Here is a 21,301-nt window from a genome sequence, read left to right on the forward strand (position 1 = left end):
AATAAGAAAGAATTAAGGGAAGAGCACTACAATTAGGGGATGGTGAAGGTTTCCTGGAGAAAGTGGGATTTTAGTTGGAAGCCAGGGCATCTAGGTGGTGTAGTACCAGGCCTGGAGTCAAAAAGACTCATTTCCCCAAGTTCAAATCTGGCCTCAGACACTTCCTAGCTGTGTGACCCTGGACAAGTCACTTAATTTGCCTCAGTTTCCTTATCTGTCAAGCTAGAGAAAGAAATGGCAAACCACTCCAGTATCTTTGCCAAGAAAACCCTAAATAGTCACGAAGAGTCAGATGTGACTGAAAACAACTAAACAATAATATAAAGGAAACCAGGGAGGACTTTAAATGCCAGGGAACTTTAAATAATGATAGTTATAATTATTAATATGCAGCAAGATGTTCTGGGACTATGATCCAGGTCTTCCTGACTCCAGGAGCAGTTTCCTAGCCACTATATATACCACACTGCCTTTCATGAAAGCTGTCTTTAAGTAGTTGATGGTTTGGAACATGGAAGAAGGGTTAGGCATAGAGGGAAAACTTTCTACCAATAAGAGCTATCCAGAAGTGGAATGGGTCATCTCCAGGAGGTAGTGAATACTGTCACCAGAAATATCAAGGTGAAATGAGATTACTCTCTATTAGTTCTTCCTTTCACACCGCATTTTTTTTTTTGCGGGGCAATGAGGGTTAAGTGACTTGCCCAGGGTCACACAGCTAGTAAGTGTCAAGTGTCTAAGGCCGGATTTGAACTCAGGTCCTCCTGAATCCAGGGCCGGTGCTTTATCCACTGTACCACCTAGCTACCCCACACTGCATTTTATAAAATAATTGTTTCCTCTTACCTTTTCCTACCCAGTTTTGTTTTTTAGTATCACCCCATCATATACAACTCAGCCCCAACCTTTCTTTCAAACTACCTTAGTAATGATTACAGTTCTAAGAATACGATAACATTTCAATAAGTAGACGTCTGACCTTAATGAATACCTTATTATTAGTCTTTAATGTTTTCCTTATATTTCTTCTGGATCTCCTATAACATTTTCCATTGAGTTCTGGTCTTTTTGTTACAAATACCTGAAAATCTTTAGTTCATCAATTCAACTCTGCTGGGTAAATTATTCTTGGTTACAACCCCAGCTCTTTTGCTCTTTGAAATATAATGCTCTTGATGTATAGTCCAAGGGAGCCGGACCTAGAGAACATTGTGCACAGAGACGCAATATCGTTTGATCAAGAACTGTGAAAGACTTAACTATTCTCAACAACACAATGATCCGAGACAATCCTAAAGGACTATTGATGAAATATACAATCCACCTACAAAGAAAGAACTGATATTGATGGAACACAGACTTAAGCATGCTATTTTTTACTTTCATTTTTTTTTCTTTTATTTAAGTTTTCTTATATAAAATGACTAATATGTAATGTTTTACATAATTGTACTTGTATAATCTATATCTGATTGCTTGCCCCTCAGGGAGGGGGGGTAAGGGAGGGAGGGAAGGAGGGATATAAAATTGGAAACCTAAACTATAAACAAAAATGCTTATTACTTAAAAAAAAAAAGAAATATAATGTTCCAAGACCTACAGGTCCTTTTTAAAGTAGAAAGCTGCTAAGGTCTTGTGAAATTCTAAATTATTTCTGTAGTATTTAAATTGTTTTTTTTTTTTTTCTTGTTGCTTGCAATATTTTCTCCTTAGCCTGGGAGTTTACCACTTGTTGGGGTGTGATCATGCTTCAGGTTGACTTTAAACTAGACCATTCCTCTGAGAGGACAGTATGATAGGGTGGAAAGAGCATAGGCTCTGGAGTCAGAAGTTGTTGTTGTTTAGTAGTGTCCGACTCTAGCTGACCCCATCTGGGGTTTTCTTGGCAAAGATCCTGGAATGGTTTACCATTTCCTTCTCCAGCTCATTTGACAGATGAGGAAACTGAGGCAAACAGGGTTAAGTGACTTGCCCAAGGTGAGCTAGTAAGTGTCTATGGCCAGATTTGAACTCAGGTCTTCCCAACTCCAAGCCCTGAGCTCTATCCAATGTACCACCTAGTTAGAATCAGACAACTTGAGTTCAAATGCTTCCTGTGTGACCTTGGGCAAGTTATTTAACCTCTCTAATCCTGTTTCTCCATATGTAAAATGAAGTTAAGCTTCTCGGGTCCCTTCCAGCTCTAGAATCCTAATTCTCTTCTAGCTTTATGATTCTATGATCTATTTAGCTCTAAGCTCCATAAGAAGAGGAACTATAGTTTTTCCTGACAGCAGATAAGATGGCAGAAGTGGAGCAGAAGAAGAAGCGAACCTTCCAGAAGTTCACGTACTGCTGTGTGGACCTGGAGCAGCTCCTGGACATGTCTTATGCACAGCTCATGCAGTTGTACAGCTCTCGGCAGCAGTGGAGACTCAGCCAGGGTCTGCTGCACAAGCAGCATTCCCTCCTGAAGCGCCTGAGGAAGGCCAAGAAGGAGGCACCCTGCATGGAAAAGCCCAAGGTCGTGAAGACACACCTTCGAGACATGATCATCCTGCCAGAGATGGTGGGCAGTATGGTGGGCGTCTACAACGGCAAGACCTTCAACCAGGTTGAAATTAAGGCCGAGATGATTGAACACTACCTGGGATAATTCTCTATCACCTACAAGCCTGTGAAGCACCACCAGGTATTGGAGCCACCCACTCCTCTCGTTTCATCCCTCTCAAGTAACCCAGATCCTAACAAAAACAAGAAGGTTCTTAGGAAAAAAAAAAAAAGAGGAACTATATATTATCTAAACTATGTACATTCTCCAGGACAGAGCTCTGCCCTAAGTTCTTAATTCATTTTACCCTAGATCTGTATTTCCAGTCCTAGCCTCTCTTCTAAGCTCTATGTCACTAACTACCTATTAGACATTTCAAACTCAATGTCCCATAGGTCCCTCATACTTAGCCAGTCCAAAAAACAACCCATCATTTAAGCTCCAAACCCACCCATCTTCCCAACCCTCCCTTTACTGCCAAGAGCACGGCCATCCTTCTAGTCCCTCACGTCCACCCTTGAGTCTCTGCTCCCATTTGCCCCTCCCCAGATCCAACCAGTCACCAGATCTTATTGTTTCCCTCTCCACATCATCTCTTACATACATCCCATCCTCTCTGCTCATCCAACCACCACCTTAGTCCAAGCCCTCATTAGGCTTCTAATTGGTCTCTCTGCCTCAAACTTCTCCCTTCTCCAGCCCCTACCATTGCTGCCATAGTGGTTTTCCTAAAATACCAGTCTGGCTGGGTCAATCTTACACGCCTATATATGTAATTATCATCTCCCCCATTAGCACATAAGCTCCTTGAAAAAGGCATTGTCTCATTTGTCCTTTTATGCCTAGCTTTCAGGACAATGCCTGGTACACAGCAGGGATTTAATAAATGCTTGCTAGTTGAGATTTGTTGTCTTTTTTTTTTTTATCTCTCTCCACCACTGAGTCTCAGTGGGAGTGAGAAGGTTCACCTTTGTCGAGGTTGCCGATGATCTTTTAATTGCTGAAGTCGATGACCTTTTCTCAGTCCCACTGTAACCATTAGCACTACTGACCATCCCCTTCTCCTGACTGCTCCCTCTTCCCTGGGTCTTCATGAGAGTTTACTCTCTCAGCCTTTCCTGATTCTTTTTAATGCTAGAATTTCCCCTCTGTCAGTAATCTCCAGTTTGCCCTGAATTTATCTTTTTGGCTTGTACTTGTTTATATGTTGTCTCCTCCACCTTGGACTGTGAGTGCCTTGAGAGCAGGGACTATCTTTCTGCCTTTCTCTGTATCCATAATGCCCTGCACGTAATAGGTGCTTAATAAATGCTTATGACTGACTGGTTCTTCTGACTGTTCCTTCTCAGTCTTCTTTGATCCTTCAACACTCTAAAATTACTTTGCATCTATTTTGTATTTAGTTATTGGGGCACATATTCTTTCCCTCTAGTAGAAAGTAAGCTCTCTTGGGGGACAGAGACATCTTCTTTGTTGTCTTTGGTTACCAGCCACTGAACTAAGCCCCAGAAATACAGTCAGTGACTCAATCAACATGGAGCTTAATTTATTAAGCCCTCACTTTATGCCAGGTATTGTCCTAAGTCCTTAAGATACAAAAACAGATGTGAAAGATTCCCTACTCTCAAGAAAGTTTCCCTGGAGACAACTTGAACATAGGTAGGTATATACTACTACTACTACTAGTTAAAATTAATAGTTAAATAGTTTTTGGGGACAGCTTAGGTGGCACAGTGGATAAAGCACAAACCCTGGATTCAGGAGGACCTGAGTTCAAATATGACCTCAGACACTTGACACTTACTAACTGGTATGACCCTGGGCAAGTCACTTAACCTCATTGCCCTGCCAAAAATAAAAAATAAAGAGTTAAATAGTTTTTTAAAGGTTTGCAAAGCATTTAAAAATATTGTCTCATTTGATCCTTACAACTACCCTGGGGAGGTAGTTGCTATTATTATCTCTATTTTACAGAAGAGAACCAAGGCACAGAGAGGCGGAAGTGATTGGCCCTAGGTTGATTTAATATAATAAGCTGGCATTTATATAATACCTGCTGTGTACCAGGCACTGTGTTAAACACTTTACAAATATGATCTCATTTGATCCTCGCCACAGCCCCTGGAAGGCAGGTGCAATTATTATCCCCATTTTATAGGTGAGGACAATATGACATGCAGAGGTTTTAAGTGACCTGCCCAGGATCATGGCTGTTAAGTGACTGAAGTAGGATTTGAGCTCAGGACTTAGAGTTTAGAAGGAAACCAGAGATTCTAGAAGGTAGAGGCATGATGGGAAAGCATTCCAGGAAAGGGAAAGAGTAACTGCAAAGTTGGGAGGAGTTAGGGAACTGAAAGAGGATAAGTATGGCTAAATCCTTTGAAAGCACAGCCTGGAAAGGTAGGATGAGGCCAGGCTATGAAGAGTCGCAAGTGCCAAAGGGGTTCAAATATAAAACCTTTAAAAATAGGGAGCCATTAGAGTTTCTTAAGTGGGGGAGGAGTATCACTGTCAAACCTGTGCTTTTAGTCAGATAGCTTTGGCAGCTGAGAAGATGAATTGGATGGGGGAAAGACTTGTAGCTAGGAAATCGATTAGAAAGCGATTCTGTTGTTGTTGAGTTGTTCCCGTCATGCCCGACTCTGCATCCCCCATTTTTAGGGTTGTTTTTTTTTTTGGCAGAGATACCAGAATGGTTTGCCATTTCCTTCTCCAGCTCATTTGACAGATGAGAAAACTGAGGCCAACAGGGTTAAGTGACTTGCCCAGGATCACACAGTGTCTGAAGCTAGATTTGAACTCAGGTCCTTCTGACTCTGGGGCTGGCATTCTATCTACTGCACCACCTAGCTGCTCTTACGGAGCTATGGTAGATGCTGTTCTGTTCTCAGCCCCACCCTACCCACAACTCTGACTCAGCTGAAGAAAATGGTGTTAAATTACAACCCAAGGAATTTAGCTCCAACTTGTGAAAGAACTTCCAGAAGAACAGGGTGTAGCAGCAAGAACACCAGCCTTATATAAACAGAGCGCCTGGATTTTGATGCTGGGGCTCTGAGACATAGTAGTCGTGTGACTTCTTGGCAAGTGGCCTCACCTTTGTGAGCATCAGTTTCCTCTTCTGTAATGGAAGCTAATGACCTCAGCACGACTTCATGGGGCTTTGGTGAGGGTCAAAGGAGAAGGTGTGGGAAAGGACTGAGCTCTATAGAAGTCAGTTAGTGGGGGCAGCTAGGTGGCACGGTGGATAGAGCACTGGCCCTGGAATCAGGGGTACCTGAGTTCAAATCCGGGCTCAGATGCTTGACACTTACTAGCTGTGTGACCCTGGGCAAGTCACTTAACCCCAATTGCCTCACCAAAAAAAAAAAGTCAGTTAGTGGTTACTCATCTGCTTGCTATCAGGTCTGGGAAATGCCAACAAAAATCTGCAGCCTTCTCACCACACCTGGTAGCTTGAGAAAAGAGGAAATTTCCTTTTTAGGGTCCCTTCTAGGCAAGAGAAGGACACCTGGGTGTGACAAGCAGCAGCAATCATGACCATGGGAGCATAGATTTTGAGCTAGAAGACACATCAGGGATCACTTAGTCCAAACCCCTCATTTTACAATAAGGAAACTCAGGCATTAAGTATCAGAGGGGAGATTTGAACCCAGGTCCACTAGGATCCAGCTCCAATCCCCTTATTAATAAAGTCTGACCTTTTTCCCCCATGCCATTGGCATTTTCCATTCCTGCAGATACCTTGTATATTGGTTCCTCAATGGTCTCACAATTGCATTGCTGATCCAATCTCATTTGCTCTCCTCATCTTGGTCTTTTTTTAACCCCTTTGTGACATTTACAAAGTTTGAGAGACATAATTTCTGGGTAACTTAATTATTTTATTAATAATGCCACCATTTTCTAAGAATCAGAAATCAAAGGAATGTCCATCAATTGGGGAATGGCTAAACAAGCTGTGATATATGATGGTGATAGAATATTATTGTGCTATAAGAAATGACAAGCAGGATGACTTCAGAAAGGCCTGGAAAGACAAGTATGAAATGATGTATAGTGAAGTGAGCAGAACCAAGAGAGCATATTGTTTGATGAAGAACTGTGAATGACTTGACTATTCTCAACAATACAATGATCCAAGACAATCCCAAAGGACTATTGATGAAACATACTATCCACCTCCAAAGAAAGAACTGATATTGATGGAAGAGACTGAAGCATGCTACTTTTCACTTCCTTTCATTTTATTTTCTTTTAATCATGTTTTCTTGTACAAAATGACAAATTATGGTAATGTTTTACATAATCATACATGTATACCCCATATGTGATTGTTTGCCAACTTTGGGAGGGGCAGGGGAAGGAGGAAAAGAGGGATAAAAATTGGAACCCCAAACTATAAATAAAAATGTTTATTTTTTAAAATGCCACCATTTTTAATAAAAGGCCAGTGGCACTCTTGAATACCCAAAGCCTTCATGGTTACCTGGAAAAGGGGTGTTCCTGAAGGTGGCAATCAATTCTGATTTGTTAACAATTAATGAGAGGTAGACTTTTGAACAGAGAGACTGTTCCTATACCCAGACCACCCCCAGCCTTGGGCAATTTAGACAAAGAATCTATATCCCCCACCTAAGCCTGAGCCTGTTGGGTCGAGTAGCAACATCCAGAATAAAGAGAATCTGAATTCTATCTTCCATCAGCCAAATCCTTGAGAGATTGAACAAGGAAATGGAGTGGGGGGGGGGGAGCTGGGGTCTTCCCAATTTTAATAATTGGCTATTCACATGAGAGAGAAATAATCATTTATCTTACCCTTCATTTAAAAAATAACAAACCTTTTTATTTATAGTTCTGAGTTCCAAATGTTATCCCTCCTTCCCTCCCTCCCCTCTCCTCTCCCCTCCTGCGGGTGGTAAGCAATCAGATGTTCACCTTAATTTTTCAGGTTGAGGAATCTGAGGCCCAGATAGGTTAAGAGACTTACCTAAAGTTGCTAAGTGGCATAACTGACCCTTACAGTTTACAAAACACCTTCCTCATCACAGCCCTAAGAGGCGGGCACAAGCATCGTTATTATTACAAATGAGAAGGGAGAGGATAGGACAGGGGGCATGACTTGCTCACAAAAAATAGGCAGAGGCAGATTCTGAACTGAAATCCTGGTCTCCTGAGTAGGTTAAAAAAACCAAAACCCAACAACAAAAAGATCCAGTCTCATCGTCCATGTTAGAAAACCCAGGAAGCTTGGTGGATCGGAGAGCCTATGAGAGGATTTTCCATGTTTGGGGGCTAAAGGAACCTGGAGCTCTGAACGACTGCATTTTTCTGGAGTGAATCAGGGCCACTGGCTTTGGAGCGAGAAGAATCGCTGCTCCGCTATTGGGTCGCCAGTGACCTTGGACTGCAGTTTCCTTATCTATAAATGAAAGGGGCGAGCGAGCTAGCGGACGATCTCTCGTGTCCTTCCAGCTCTGAAGCCTATGATTCTCGGAACTGAGCCAGGCGATCCAGACAGCGTTAGGGGCGGTCAGCAGCAGGGGGCAGTAAATTAGATCTGAAATTGCAACGTGAGCTGACAGCAAACCAAAAAGGCCAAGTCTTCTTTGGGCTCTTTGGGCTGGCATCGCATTACGTTACCCCGGGAGGCTTGGCCCCGGCGAGAGCCACGGGGCACGGGGACGGGGCGGGATCCTTGCAATACCAGGAAGTTGAAGGCACATTGGAGGATTTCCAATGACAGGCACCCAGCAGTGCCTGGAGCCCAGGGAGTGAATTATGGAGGGCGGAGGGGGAGAATAATAGGCATTAAGGAAGAGCAGGTTGGTCAAGGAGAGGAGGGCAGAGGCCTCTGACAAATACTCCTAAGGTGCCAGGGAGGAGGCTGTTGGATCGAACACAAAGCATTAGGCGTTAGAAATCCTGAATGACAGTTTGCTGGGGATTTGTAACCCCTTCCCTTGAACCCACCAAGAAAGATCACTGAACATTATTTATTTATTATTTTTTTAAAAAAAAGGAAAAATAAGACCATGTGCTCCTTTCCAGGCTGTCCATGTCCTGGCTTAGCAGGACTGCTCACCGCTGTCTTCCCACTAGTATTTTTCCAAGCTTGGATTTCTGGACACCAGAAGACTCCGGTACAGCCCGATCTTGATCCCAAAATAGGTTAGTATCAAATAAGCCCCGAATGGCTTTGAACCCAGAGGCCCTGCCTAGCTAGGTTCATTCACCAGAGATCGTCCTGACAAATATTCCGGCATCTCTGTCTCCAGTGAACGAGAGGCTGAGGGGCTATTTACAGGCCCTTACTTTTTCCTGCTCCTCAGGGGAAGGCTAAAGTCCCTGTGGATCACACGGATTTTGAGCTGAATTGGGACCATAGGACCCATCTAGTCCAGTTCCTTCATTTTACAGATTAAGAAACAGAGGCTATGGGGCAGCTAGGTGGAGCAGTGGATAGAGCACCAGCCCTGGAGTCAGGAGTACCTGAGTTCAAATCCGACCTCAGACACTTAACACTTACTAGAGTGTGCCCTGGGCAAGTCACTTAACCCCAATTGCCTCACTAAAAAAAACAAACAAAAAACCCCAAAACCCCCAAACCAAACCAAACAAAACAAACAAAAAAACAGAGGCTGGGACAGCTGGGTGGTACAGTGGATAAAGCACCAGCCATGGATTCAGGAGGACCTGAGTTCAAATCCGACCTCAGACACTTGACAGTTACTACTGGGCAAGCCACCTAACCTTCATTTCCTGCAAAAAAAAGAAAAGAACAAAAAAGAAACTGAGGCTGAGGGAGGTGAAATCACTTGCGTGTGATCACATAGGTATTAAAAAATGGAGCTAGAATTTGAATCAAGCTCCTCTAATTCCAGATTCAGTGCTCTTTCCATGTTGTCTCTGCAGCGGAAATGTTTAATTCAATTGAGCAATCTTTTATTAAGCACTTACTATATGTAGATCCATCCCACACTAGATGCTGCTGTTGTTGGTCAGTTTCAGTCTTGTCTGAATCTCCCTGGCCCTGTTTTGGGGTTTTCTTGGCAAAGATACTGGAGTGGTTTGACATTTCCTTCTCTAGCTCATTTTACAGATGAGGAAACTGAGGCAAACAGGATGACACAGCTAGTAAATGTCCAAGGCTAGATTTGAACTCAGGTTTTCCTAATTCCGGTCCCAGTGTTCTATCCACTGTCACCTAGCTAGTTGCTGAAGGAGGTACAAAGTTTATACAAAACAAAATGGAAGAGCTGGAAAGGGCCTTGCAGATCATCTAGCACAACCTCCTCCCTCATTTTACAGAGTTGTCTGAGGTCCAGAAAGGGGAATCACCTCCCCCAGGTCACATGGTCTGCTAGTGATAGTGCTGGCACTAGAAGCCAGATCTCCTAGAATTTCCCTTTTCACCCAGGCCACCTGACCCACTACAGAGATAAAAGAGCTGGTAAGCTCCCTAAGGGCAGGACCTGTTTTGGGCCATTTTCACTTTTCTTTGGATTCCCAAGCATGCAGCAGGAGCTTAATAAATGCCTGTTGATGATTTCATGCTCAAAAGAATCCTGCAGAATAGGTAGAGGGTTATTACCACCCCAGTGTCACAGGTGAGGAAACTGAGCCCCAGAGACATGGAATGACTTCCGCAAAGTGATCGAACTAGGATTCGGATGTGGCTCACCAGGTGGCACACATTCCTGTGCCCTTTTAACGAGCAAGCACTCTTTCAATAACAATTACTAAAAATATATATGTATATATATATCTATATATCTATATTTATCTATTTATTGTATCTACTCATATGTGTATATGTTATTTCTTCAATGGACTGTAAGCAACTTGAGATCAGGGACAATTACATTTTTGTCTTTGTGTACCCAGGGGCCCAAAATCAGGAAGAGCAGAGTTCAAAATCTGGCCTCAGACACTAGTTATGTGACCCTGGGCCAGTAATGTAATCCTGTTGGCCTTGGTTTCCTTATCTATAAAATGAGTTGGAGAAGGAAATGGCAAAACACTCTAGTAATCTTTGCCAAGGAAACCCAAATGGAATCCTGAAGGGTTGGAAACTGAGAACAATAACAACAAACCCCAGCGTTTAAAACGGTGCTTAGTACACAGTAGGTGCTTAATGAGTGCTTATCAATTGAATGATCTATTATATCATGTCCATATCATTTCTCTCTCTTCCTCCTCTTCTCCCTCTTCTCCCTCTTCTTCCTCTCCTTCCCTCATCTCTCTGGAATCAGCTGAAGAGCCTTTAGCTCCCATCCTGAAGATGTCATTTATTCACCTGTATTCAGAAGGTGTCACTTTTTTTTTTGTTTGTTTGTTTTGTTTTGTTTTGCAGGGCAATGAGGGTTAAGTGACTTGCCCAGGGTCACACAGCTAGTAAGTGTCAAGTGTCTGAGGCTGGATTTGAACTCAGGACCTCCTGAATCCAGGGCTGGTGCTTTATCCACTGTGCCACCTAGTTGCCCCTTCACTTTGTTGTGTTTGCCAGGAAAGGAGAGTTCAGTTATGTTGGGTTGTGCGCACATCAGTGTCCATGAGACCTCTGAGGTTTCTGAAGAGATCACCACATGCTTCCAAGGGTCATTCCCAGATCCTAGCCCCCAGCATGGTACTAGCTTCCTGGGCCTGACTTGCTGGGTAAATCACCATGGGCATAGTTGCTTTACTCTTTCTTGAGGGCCAGAATATTCAGCAGGGTGAAGATGACTAGATTTGGAGGTCCATGGCCTGCTTCTCCTTTTAAGAGATCACACTTGTTACCATTTCCCCATCCGTTTGCCCTAAGTAGCCTTGAAATGAACATCTTCAATATATCCAATTACACCATCTTTGCCTTGAACATAGCCCCAGATGAATGGAGAAAGGGCCAACACCCCCCGGTTCAATCTTCACCTGCTGATTATGTCATATGTTGGTAGCTGGCGGTTCTTTCAAAACTCTAAAGTCCCAAATTAAGGCTGCTTTCCTCTCTGGAAGTGCCAAGCTCACCTTGCTGTTTATGCATACCACCCAACACCAGGGGGAGCTCTGAGAAAGTGCCAGGCTCTATCAGAACGCATTATGTCCATCGCTAGCTCTGTCCATCTTGGGTGGTCAGTGAGGATTTATCCAAATCAGAATATCTTTATGCACTCACCTAGTGGAAACTCACCAACTCTTTGCATATGTTCTAACTTATAATACTATAGTGGAATCTGCCCTTGAGTGACCAAATAAATGTGTTAAAGTTTCTTGCATAAGCATAGAATCAATACAAAAATAAAATCACAATATTCACTTAAATAACATTGGTGTTTGGTTGTTTTTTCAATCATGTCTGACTCTTCATAACCTCATTGAAATTTTTTGGCAAAGATACTGGAGGGATTGGCCATTTCCTTCTCCAGCTCATTTGACAGATAGAGAACTGAGGCCAACAGGGATGAGTGACTTGCCCCAGGATCACACAACTAGGAAGTGTCCTGAGACCAGATTTGAACTCAGGAAGATGAATCTTGCTGACTCCAGGCTCAGTGCTCTGTCCCCTGTGCCACCTAGCTGCCCCATTTAAACAATTAGCATGTGGTATTTCCCAGCCTGAGGCAATCTATAAGCTGTCCATAGGCTTGGGTCAAACCTAAGAGTTATAGGATGCAGTTCAAGGTGCCTCAGCTCAGCCTGGAGATGCAGCCATCCCTAAAGCCAGGTGCCCACAAACCTCCCCGTGCAGCCAGTGCACTCTCAGATTCTTCTGCTGCTCTAATCAAGGCTTACTTACATAGGTACTATCTGGATCCTGCCTGATGCCAAGGCCCATCGTGGGCCCCAACCTCAGACCATTTCTCATCAAGCTGGCTGAAGGCTTTTGGAGGGGGAGAGCTGAGTCAAGGGCAGGAGAGTGCATAAGGGGGATCCATGCCAATATTCCCTTTTCCTCCCCTCCTCCCCTTCCTATGTCACTTCACCCCTTGTCTATAGTTCTATCACATCATGGACCAAGACAGACAATACCCCCCCCTCCGCCCTTTACCTCCCCATCCTTTCCTTGGGGTCATCCCACCTGGTTTCAGGTTTATGGGCAGGGTTGACAGCTTGTCAGTTGCGATATAGATCTAACACCCCCTCCCTCCTTCCCCACCCATTATGCAGGTAACTGACATTCCCATCATTAATAAAAATACAAGGCTCTCAAGTGGAATGATATTGGCCTGTGAGTCAGAGGCCCAGCCCCAGCTCTGCCTTGGCCAAATCAGGTGACCTCTCTATGCCTCAATTTCCTCCTTTGTAAAAATAGAGATTGGACTGCTTAAACCATAAGATTCCTCCTTCCACTTCTGACAGTCTCTGATGGGGGCAGGGAGAAGGGGAAACACTTCAAACCACTGTAATAGCTCATATTTATAAAGCATCTCACTTATGTAATCTCGCTTGATCTCCACAATCTTAACAAAAGGATCCCTTCCCCTCCTCCTCCTCCTCCTCCTCCCTCCCCCCATTTTATAGTTGAAGAAATTGAATCTCAGGGGTTAAAGGATTTTCTCAAAGTTACCTAGCTAATAAAGCTAGATCTCTTGACTTCAAATCTCCTCCCCTTTCCACTGTCTTTCTGTTATAAGCAGAAATTAGTTTAACAGATTCACTATCAGAGAACAGAGCTCCAAAGAAATGGGACATGGAACATCCAAGTGTTGGTCACAGAATCATAGATTTAGAGCTTGGAGACACCTTAAAGAACAGCTAATCCAACCTCCCTCCCCCTCTGATACCTCTTAGAAAGAGGATATGATTTGCCAAGATCACAAGAAGTGGCAAAGCCAGAATTTGAACTCAAATCCTGATTCTACATCTGTCAGCTTATCCATGATGGTGAAAGAAGTGGTCTGGAAGCCAGGAGAGTATTGTGTTACAGTGGGGGGACCCTGCATGCCAGTGATGGGGTCTACAAGAGAAAGGGAGGCTTGAAGGAGGCCTACCTAAAAAAGCTCGTTACTGTTGTTGGTTTGTTTCCAAAGATGAAAGGACAGAAGGTTAGAAGGAAAGGTAGGAGGAAAAGAAGAAAAAGAGGGAGGAAGTAAGAAAGGGAGAAAGGAAAAGAAAGAGGGAGGGAGGGATGAAGGAAGGAAGGAAAGGAAGGAAGGAAGGAAAGGAAGGAAAAGAGGGAGGAAAGGAGTCAGGGAGAGGGAGGGAAGGAGGAAGGAGGAGAGAGGAAAAAAGAGGGAAGGAAGGGAGAGAGAGAGGAAGGAAAGAAAAGAGGAAAGAAGGAACAAAAGAAGGCAGGAAATAATGAAGGAATATAGGGAGGAAGAAAGGGAGGAAGGAAGGAAGAAAAAAGAGGAAAGGAGGAAGGCAGGAAGGATGAGTAGGGTAAAATCTGAGTAGGGTGTTAGGAGCAGGGTTGGGGAGGTGGGCAGGGAGTATAGTTGAAGTTAAGGGATATAGTCAAGGGTGCATCTGGGGACCATAATTAAGCCAATAGGGTTAGGACAGTGGTATCAAACTCAAATAGAAATGAGTTCCACTAATTCACATATAAGGATCCCTGTTGGCCCCACAATGACTTTAAAAATGTAATGTTTTTGTATTTTACTGTATCTTTATTTTTTTACTGTTAAATATTTCCCAATTACATTTTGATTTGGTTGGGGCTTCAACCAGAGCCACGGACCCCAATTCTGCTTGACAACTTTGGATTAAGGGATAGGGCAGTGTTGGGAAGCATCAAACCAGGGTTGGAATGGGAAATAGGGAGCAGGACTCCTGGGCAGGGCCCACAATCAAGTGTAGCGTAATGGAAAGAAAACTCAGTCACAGAATCTGGGTTTGAATCTTGTCTACTTGCTCTCTGTATGACATTGAGCAAATTACTTCATTTCTCTGGGCCTCAGTTTCTTTATCCATGAAATAAAATGAAAGGGCCTAGCTCTCTAAGAGACTCTTTAACTAAATCCCGTTATCCTAAAGCCATAGTTTCATTCCAAAGGGATGAAGCCCACCTAGTAGGTGCCAGGCTCATTTCATTCAGTGAAGAGCAAAGGAAGTAATGCCCAGTGTATTACTGAGGGCCTATTTGCCTGAAAGAGGATGCTTGGAAGTTCAGTGGCCCAGGGTCACACAGCTAGTAAGTGTCAAGTGTCTGAGGCTAGATTTGAACTCAAGTCCTCCTGAATCCAGGGCCAGTGCTTTATCCACTGCGCCACCTAGCTGCCCCAATTCCTCCTTTCTTCAAAAGGCCAATCAGGTCTTCAGCTCCAAACCAAATCTGAGACTGTTTCCTTTCCCATCTTCCCCATACCATCTCCTCTTTTGGATACCCAGAAATATCAAGGGGTGTGTGGGAGGGGAGAGAGACAGAGAGAGAGAGAGAGAGAGAGAGAGAGAGAGAGAGAGAGTCAGAGACAAAGAGAGAGAGACAGAGAGATAGATACAGAGAAACAGAGAGATAGATACAGAGAGAGACAGAGAGAAACTGCGGGCCCCTGAAAGCCAGAGAGACTGCCTTAATTGTCCTTTGGAAAATGCTAGTGATTGTCTCAGCCCTTTCCTCTCACCCCATCCATTGCAGGGCGGTTGGAGACATCCCTGCCCCTGTGGGTCACTCCCCCTCAACCCCCACCCCCCACCTCATGCACACCCCAAGCTCAGAAGCATCTGGCCTTCCCAGAGGGCTGCAATGCAGCATGCGCTCAAAGAGGGCACTAGAGAGCCAGCCTGGGAGCCTTCCTCCGAGCAGGGAGGCCTCAGCCTGCAGCTCCTGCTCCCTCTTACTCCTTCTGTCCTCGTTCTTTCTGCTCCCTCCCCCAATCCCAGCAGCCCGTTTCTGTCCCCGTCTCTGCCTTCCTCTCTTCTCCTCTCTGCCCCTCTGCTTGCGTCTGCCATCCTTCCTCTTCCTGCCTTCCTTTGTCCTACGAGCCTGCCTCCCTCCCTCCCTCCTCACCTGCCTTTCCTTTTCTCCATCTGTCTCCTCACCTGCCTTTCTCTTGCTGCCTCCTCTGGGCCCGTTCCCCTCCCTCTGTCTCTCCCAAGGTGCCTCTGGCCCTCTCTGCATCTGTCTTCTGGCCTCTGGCTCAGCCTGCTCCCTTCCCTGCACCTCTCTCCTCACCTGTCTTTGTCTGACTCTTCCAGTCTGCTCCTGCCCCTCTGCTGGGCTATGCCTCTCTTGTCCTGTCTGCCTTTGTCTCTCCTCTCTGTCTCTCTCTCTTTCCCTCTCTCTCTCTCTTTCCCTCTCTCTCTCTCTGTCTGTCTCCCCCTCTCTCTGTCTGTCTGTCTGTCTCCCTCTCTGTCTGTCTGTCTCCCTCTCTGTCTGTCTGTCTCTCTCTCTGTGCGTCTCTCTCTCTCTCTCTCTCTCTCTCTCTCTCTCTCTCTCTCTGCCCACCTCCCCACAGCCTCCATCCCACCTTCTGGGAGGCAGCAGGCAAACACTTCACACTCCATACCTCCAGTGTGGGGTTTAAAAAAAAGAACTGAGCAGGCTAGCTAGCAGATGAAGGGCTGGGCTGCCAGTCTGGGCTGAGCAGAGCAGTGCCAGCCATGGTGGGGCTCAGTGGTGACCCTTGTGTTGGTAGGAGGAGGGGGGGGTTGGGATGCCCAGATCCACTGATATCAGGCTCAGTGCCCACAGGCCCGACTACAGCTCCTACGGCCCAATTCAATGTACTTTTCAGCTGTACCAGGCGATTCACACCCAACGGTCTCTTCTCTCCTTAGGATTTTCTCAATTAGCAGCGGGGCTGGGGAGCTATAAATGCATCCTCCCACTGCCTGTTTCAGTCATTTCCTGTTGTTCACCCAGCCCACAGCCTTGCTCCTGCCCTGGATCAGCGTCACTGAGCTATATATTGTTCTAAGGGGAGGAAGTGTCCAGAAGGGCTCTCTGATTATTGTGTGAGCCCCAGGGCTCCCAGCGTGTCTGTCCTCTGGGGGCTAAACTCGAAATGCTATGTGAAAATCTGCCTTGAGAGATGATAAGATAGGGTTGAGAGAGAGGACTGCTCTGGAAATTCTGAGGCTGCTGTCATAGGATTTTTAGCTAGTTCAGTGTCCCCATTTTACAGTGGAGGAAACTGAGGCTCAGAGATGTGGCATGCACAAGGTATACCACAGTCTTCTGGCTTCAAATCAAATGATCATTCCACTTCATTCTGGTTTTGACCCTACTACCTAGCTGTGTACCTTTGGGAGGCTAGTGTAACTTCTTTGGCCTCAATTTTCCCCATTTGTCAAAAGAAGAACCCTCCTCTCTTCTGAACTTCCCTCTCACGGCTAAGGGCACCTCCCTATTCCCATCACCCAGGCTCAGAACCTAGGTGTCACCTTTGACTCCTCACTCTCTTCCCCCTTACATATCCCTTCTCTTGCTGTGTCCTTTCATTTTTCTCCCAAAGCAACATCTCCAATGTGCCCCTTGGTGCAAAGCCTTATCACCTTGCACCTGTACCATTGCAAAGGCCCCCTAATTTTCTCCCTGCCTTGTGTCTCTCCTGACTCCAAGCCATCTAACACTCAGCAATTAAAGAGATCCTTCTAAAGCTCAGATCTGACAGTGCCACTCCCCTACTCCATAAACTCCAATGGCTCCCTATTACCTCCAGCATCAAATATAAAAATCCTGTTTGGCTTTTAAAGACCTTCACAACCTTGTCCCTTGATACCTTTCGAGTCTTCTTACATCTTACTCTCCTCCACGTGAGATAGGACACAGCAACAATGGCTTACTTGTTGTTTGATAAAAAGGATAATACATTTTTCCTTTTGGTGCTATTTAATATTTTATTTATTTATTTATGCATTCATTCATTTATTTATCTATTTATCCATCTATCCATTTATTTGTTGTTTGCTTGTCTGCCCTCTGCTCATTTATTTATTTATTAATTTTGGGGTGTATTTACTTGAGTTTTACATTTTGTATGTATGTATGTATGTATGTATGTATTTGAGTTCCAAATTTTATCCCTCCTTCCCTCTCTTTCCTCCCTCCTTCCCTGAGGCAGTAATCAATCAAATATAGATTATACATGTGCAGTCATGTAAAACATTACAGTACTAGTCATCTTGTATAAGAAAACGTGAATAAAAGAAAAAATAGCATGCTTCATCAGTCTATGTTCAGTCAATATCAGTTCTTTCTTTGGAGGTGGATAGTATGTTTGATCATTAGTCCTTTGGGATTGTCTTGGATCATTGTATCGCTGAGAATAGTCAAGTCATTCACAGTTCTTCAAACAATATTGCTGTCTCTATGCACAACATCCTCTTGGTTCTGCTAACTTCACCATGCATCAGTTCATACAAATCTTTCCAGGCCTTTCTGAAATCATCCTGCTTGTCATTTCTTTATAGTACAATAACATTCTATCTTGGTGCTAATTTACTAACTGCTCCCTATGCCTTGAACATTATTCCTTCTCATCCCAGTTTCCTTGGCTTCTTTCTTTTCTTTTGAGGCAATCTGGGTTAAGTGACTTGCCCAGGGTCACACAGCTAGTGTCTGAGGCTGGATTTGAACTCAGGTCCTGACTCCAGGGGCAGGTGTTCTATCTGCTGTACCACCAAGCTGCTCCTCCTTGGCTTCTTTCAATACTCAGCTCAAATCCTGCCTTCTGTAAGAAGCCTCTCCAGGTCACCAGAAAGCTAGTACCTTCCCTCTCAGATTGCCTCCCATCTATCTTGTATCTTATATGTACACAGTTGTTTGCATGATATTCCTTCCATTAGAAAATGAGATCCTTGAAGCAGGGAGTCTTTTTGCCTTTTCCTTTGTATTCCCAGTGCTTGGCACATAGTAAACCCTTAATAAAGGCTTGCTGACTTGACTTGAACGTCTTTCTGCGGTCTTCAGGACTGTACTGATAGGGAGATAACACACTTGGTGTTCTGAAAAAAGCTAAACGGGCCAGACCAAGTTATTTGTGGGAACCATTCCCAGGGGAGCCCGCGAGTAAAACAGTGACTCAGCATCTCAGAGTTGAAAGGGCACGCCAGGATCACGAGGCCTAACCGTGACCTGAAGCAGGAGTCCCCTCTATCTGCTTGAGGAAGTCCAGTCTTTGCACCTCCTTCCCAGAGTCCGCCATCCTACTTCTGCACAACTCTGAGCATTAGGAAGTCTGTTGTTGACTCCAGGCCAAGAGAAAAGGGGAATGACCCAGGCCAGCTCCACAGAGCTATGCAAATGACCCACACAGATGCAGGAAGGAGGGAGTGACTGGCCTTGGGCCTTGGGGTGGAGCTGAGAGGTTGGCATCGCTACTTCCCACCCAGCGGGTGGAGCAGCTTGGTTCTTTGCTCCTGGGACTAGGAGAAGGTAGACATTGTAACCTGAGAAGATCATCTCTGAACTGAGTGCACACCTTCCTTTCTGGTCCCCGGCCACCCACTTCTAGAGATTTTCCATAGGATCTTGGGATTTAGAGAATTACAAGTCAGAGAGGTCATCTGTGTCAGTTTCCTCCCTTATTTTTTTAAGCAATGAAAGTGGTTAACAGCATTAGCACGGTTTGCTAGATTAGGGGACAAAGAGAAGGTTTAAGCCCAGGAAAGGTAAATAAAGTTTGAAGAATTAGAAGTAAGCCTGCCCCCAGGGAAAAAATCAGTCTCCCAGCACTCTTCAAAGAGTAGGGAAAGGGAAAGGAGAAAAGAACCAAGGCCTTCCATCCACACCCCAAAGCTTTTAAGGAGAGTCTCCACCCACACTGCTTGGCTGTAGCCTCTGATGTTGGCAACTTCATGCCTCCAACCCTTTTGCCCCTTGTACCATGGCTACACCTGGCTGCCCTGCCCCCCCACCCCTACCCCCTCACAGCTTCCATGTGACTTGCAGTTTTCTTCCTCCTTCTCACAAATCCAGAAATAAAGGGTGGGTGTTTTGAATCATGGGCATCATCCTCCAAGTCCCAACGTCTAAGCAAAACACCTTGAGCAAGGGCTTGAGGGGGATACTGCTGGACAGCCTAGGTCAACGTTAGCTCCCCTGAGAGTTGAAGTAACTAATAACAGTAGCTCAAAATATTATAACACTTTAAAGCTGGCATAGTGCTTTACATTTTAACTCATTTGATCTTCACAACATCCCCGTGAGGTAGGAGCTATTGAATCACTTTTCAGTCTTGCCCAACTCTTCATGAGCCCCTTTGGGGTTTTCTTGGTAAAGATACTGGAGTAGTTTGCCATTTCCTTCCCCAGCTCATTTTTCAGATGAGGAAACTGAGGCAAACAGGGGTAAGTGATTTGCCCAGGGTCACACAGCTAGTAAATGTCTGAGGCCAAATTTGAACTCAGAAAAATGTGTCTGACCCCAGCCCTGGCACTCTACCCATTGTGCCACCAGCTACCCATTTTGCAGATAAAGAAACTGAGACAAACAGGTTAAATTCCAAGTATCTTCCTACAATCTATTCACTGAACCACATAACTGCTCTTTTTCTCATTTGAGCCTTCAATTAGGTGCTCTCCTCAACTCCATTTCATAACTGAGGAAACTGAGGCTTAAGAAAGTTCAGTGACTTGTCCAGAGTACTAAAGTAATAAAGGCAGGATTCAAACCCAGTTCCTCTGATCCATGCTCTTATTACCATACTACAAGGTTGGCCTACTTTATAGTCATAGGAACATAGATTTATAGCTAGAAGGGATTTTAGAGGCCTCATTTTACATGTGAGGAAACTGAGGCTAAGGAAGATTGAGTGACTTGTCCAGGGTCGTACATCTAGTTTCTTTCTTTCTTTTTTTTTTTGTGGGGCAATGAAGGTTAAGTGACTTGTCCAGGGTCACACAGCTAGTAAGTGTCAAGTGTCTGAGGCCGGATTTGAACTCAGGTCCTCCTGAATCCAGGGCCGGTGCTTTATCTACTGCATCACCTAGCTGCCCCCATATATCTAATTTCTTAATAATCTTCCTGAATGTGTCCTTTTACAATTTAAAGTGCTATCCAATACATTATCTTTTTAAGCTCCCTCAGATAAGTATAGTAGGAATTATTATCCCCAATTTAAAGATGAAGAAACTAAGGTCAAAAGGTTTTTCCATAGTCACAAGCACTTAATAATTGCTTGACTTATTGACTGGTCATTTTGTAAGATAACTTCCTTCCCAGAGGGTTCCCTTTTTGTTGTTCAGTCATTTTGGTTATCTCCAACTTTTCATGAACCCATTTGGGGTTTTCTTGGCAAAGATTACTGGAGTAATTTGCCATTTCCTTCTCCAACTCATTTGAAAGATGAGGAAATTGAGGTAAACAAGATTAAGTGACTTGCCCAGGGTCACACAGCTAGTAAACATTTGAGGAACTCAGGCCTTTCTGACTTTGGGCCTGAGGCAACATCTAGCTGTCCTAGAAGGCTCCCTACTGCAGGTTTAATCATTCATTCATTCATTCATTGGATCTAAGGCCAACCTCTATTCTTCATGTATAAATGGTACAGTGGATAGAGCATTGGACCTGGAATCAAAGAGAGCAGAGTTCAAATCTGGCCTCAGACACTTAACAATTACTAGCTGTGTGACCCTAGGCAAGTCACTTAACCCCAATTGCCTCACCAAAAAAAAGAATAGTTATGTGGCCCTGAGCAAGTCACTTAACCTTTGACTCAGTTTCCTCATCTGAAAATGGAGATAACAACTCCTACTTCCCAGGGTTGTTGTGGGGATCAAATGAGATATCTGCAAAGCACTTCACAAACCTTAAAGTGTGACATAAATTCTAGTATATATAATTAGCTATTTGAATACAACCTTATTGAGCATTTGGGAAAACTAGAATATTAACCCTTTACA

At 44.4% G+C, this 21,301-nt stretch overlaps 1 protein-coding gene across 1 annotated transcript; it reads left to right on the forward strand.

Annotated features, from left to right (window-relative positions):
* Nucleotides 1-2,281: 2,281 nt before the first annotated feature.
* On the forward strand, nt 2,282-2,635 carry LOC122738071 (40S ribosomal protein S15-like). Its single transcript, XM_043980127.1, has one exon. The coding sequence runs from the start codon at nt 2,282-2,284 to the stop codon at nt 2,633-2,635; it is 354 nt and encodes a 117-aa protein (XP_043836062.1).
* Nucleotides 2,636-21,301: the final 18,666 nt, after the last annotated feature.

Source organism: Dromiciops gliroides, chromosome 2 (assembly GCF_019393635.1).
Source record: "Dromiciops gliroides isolate mDroGli1 chromosome 2, mDroGli1.pri, whole genome shotgun sequence".
In the NCBI taxonomy this organism is placed as follows: Eukaryota; Metazoa; Chordata; class Mammalia; order Microbiotheria; family Microbiotheriidae; genus Dromiciops; species Dromiciops gliroides.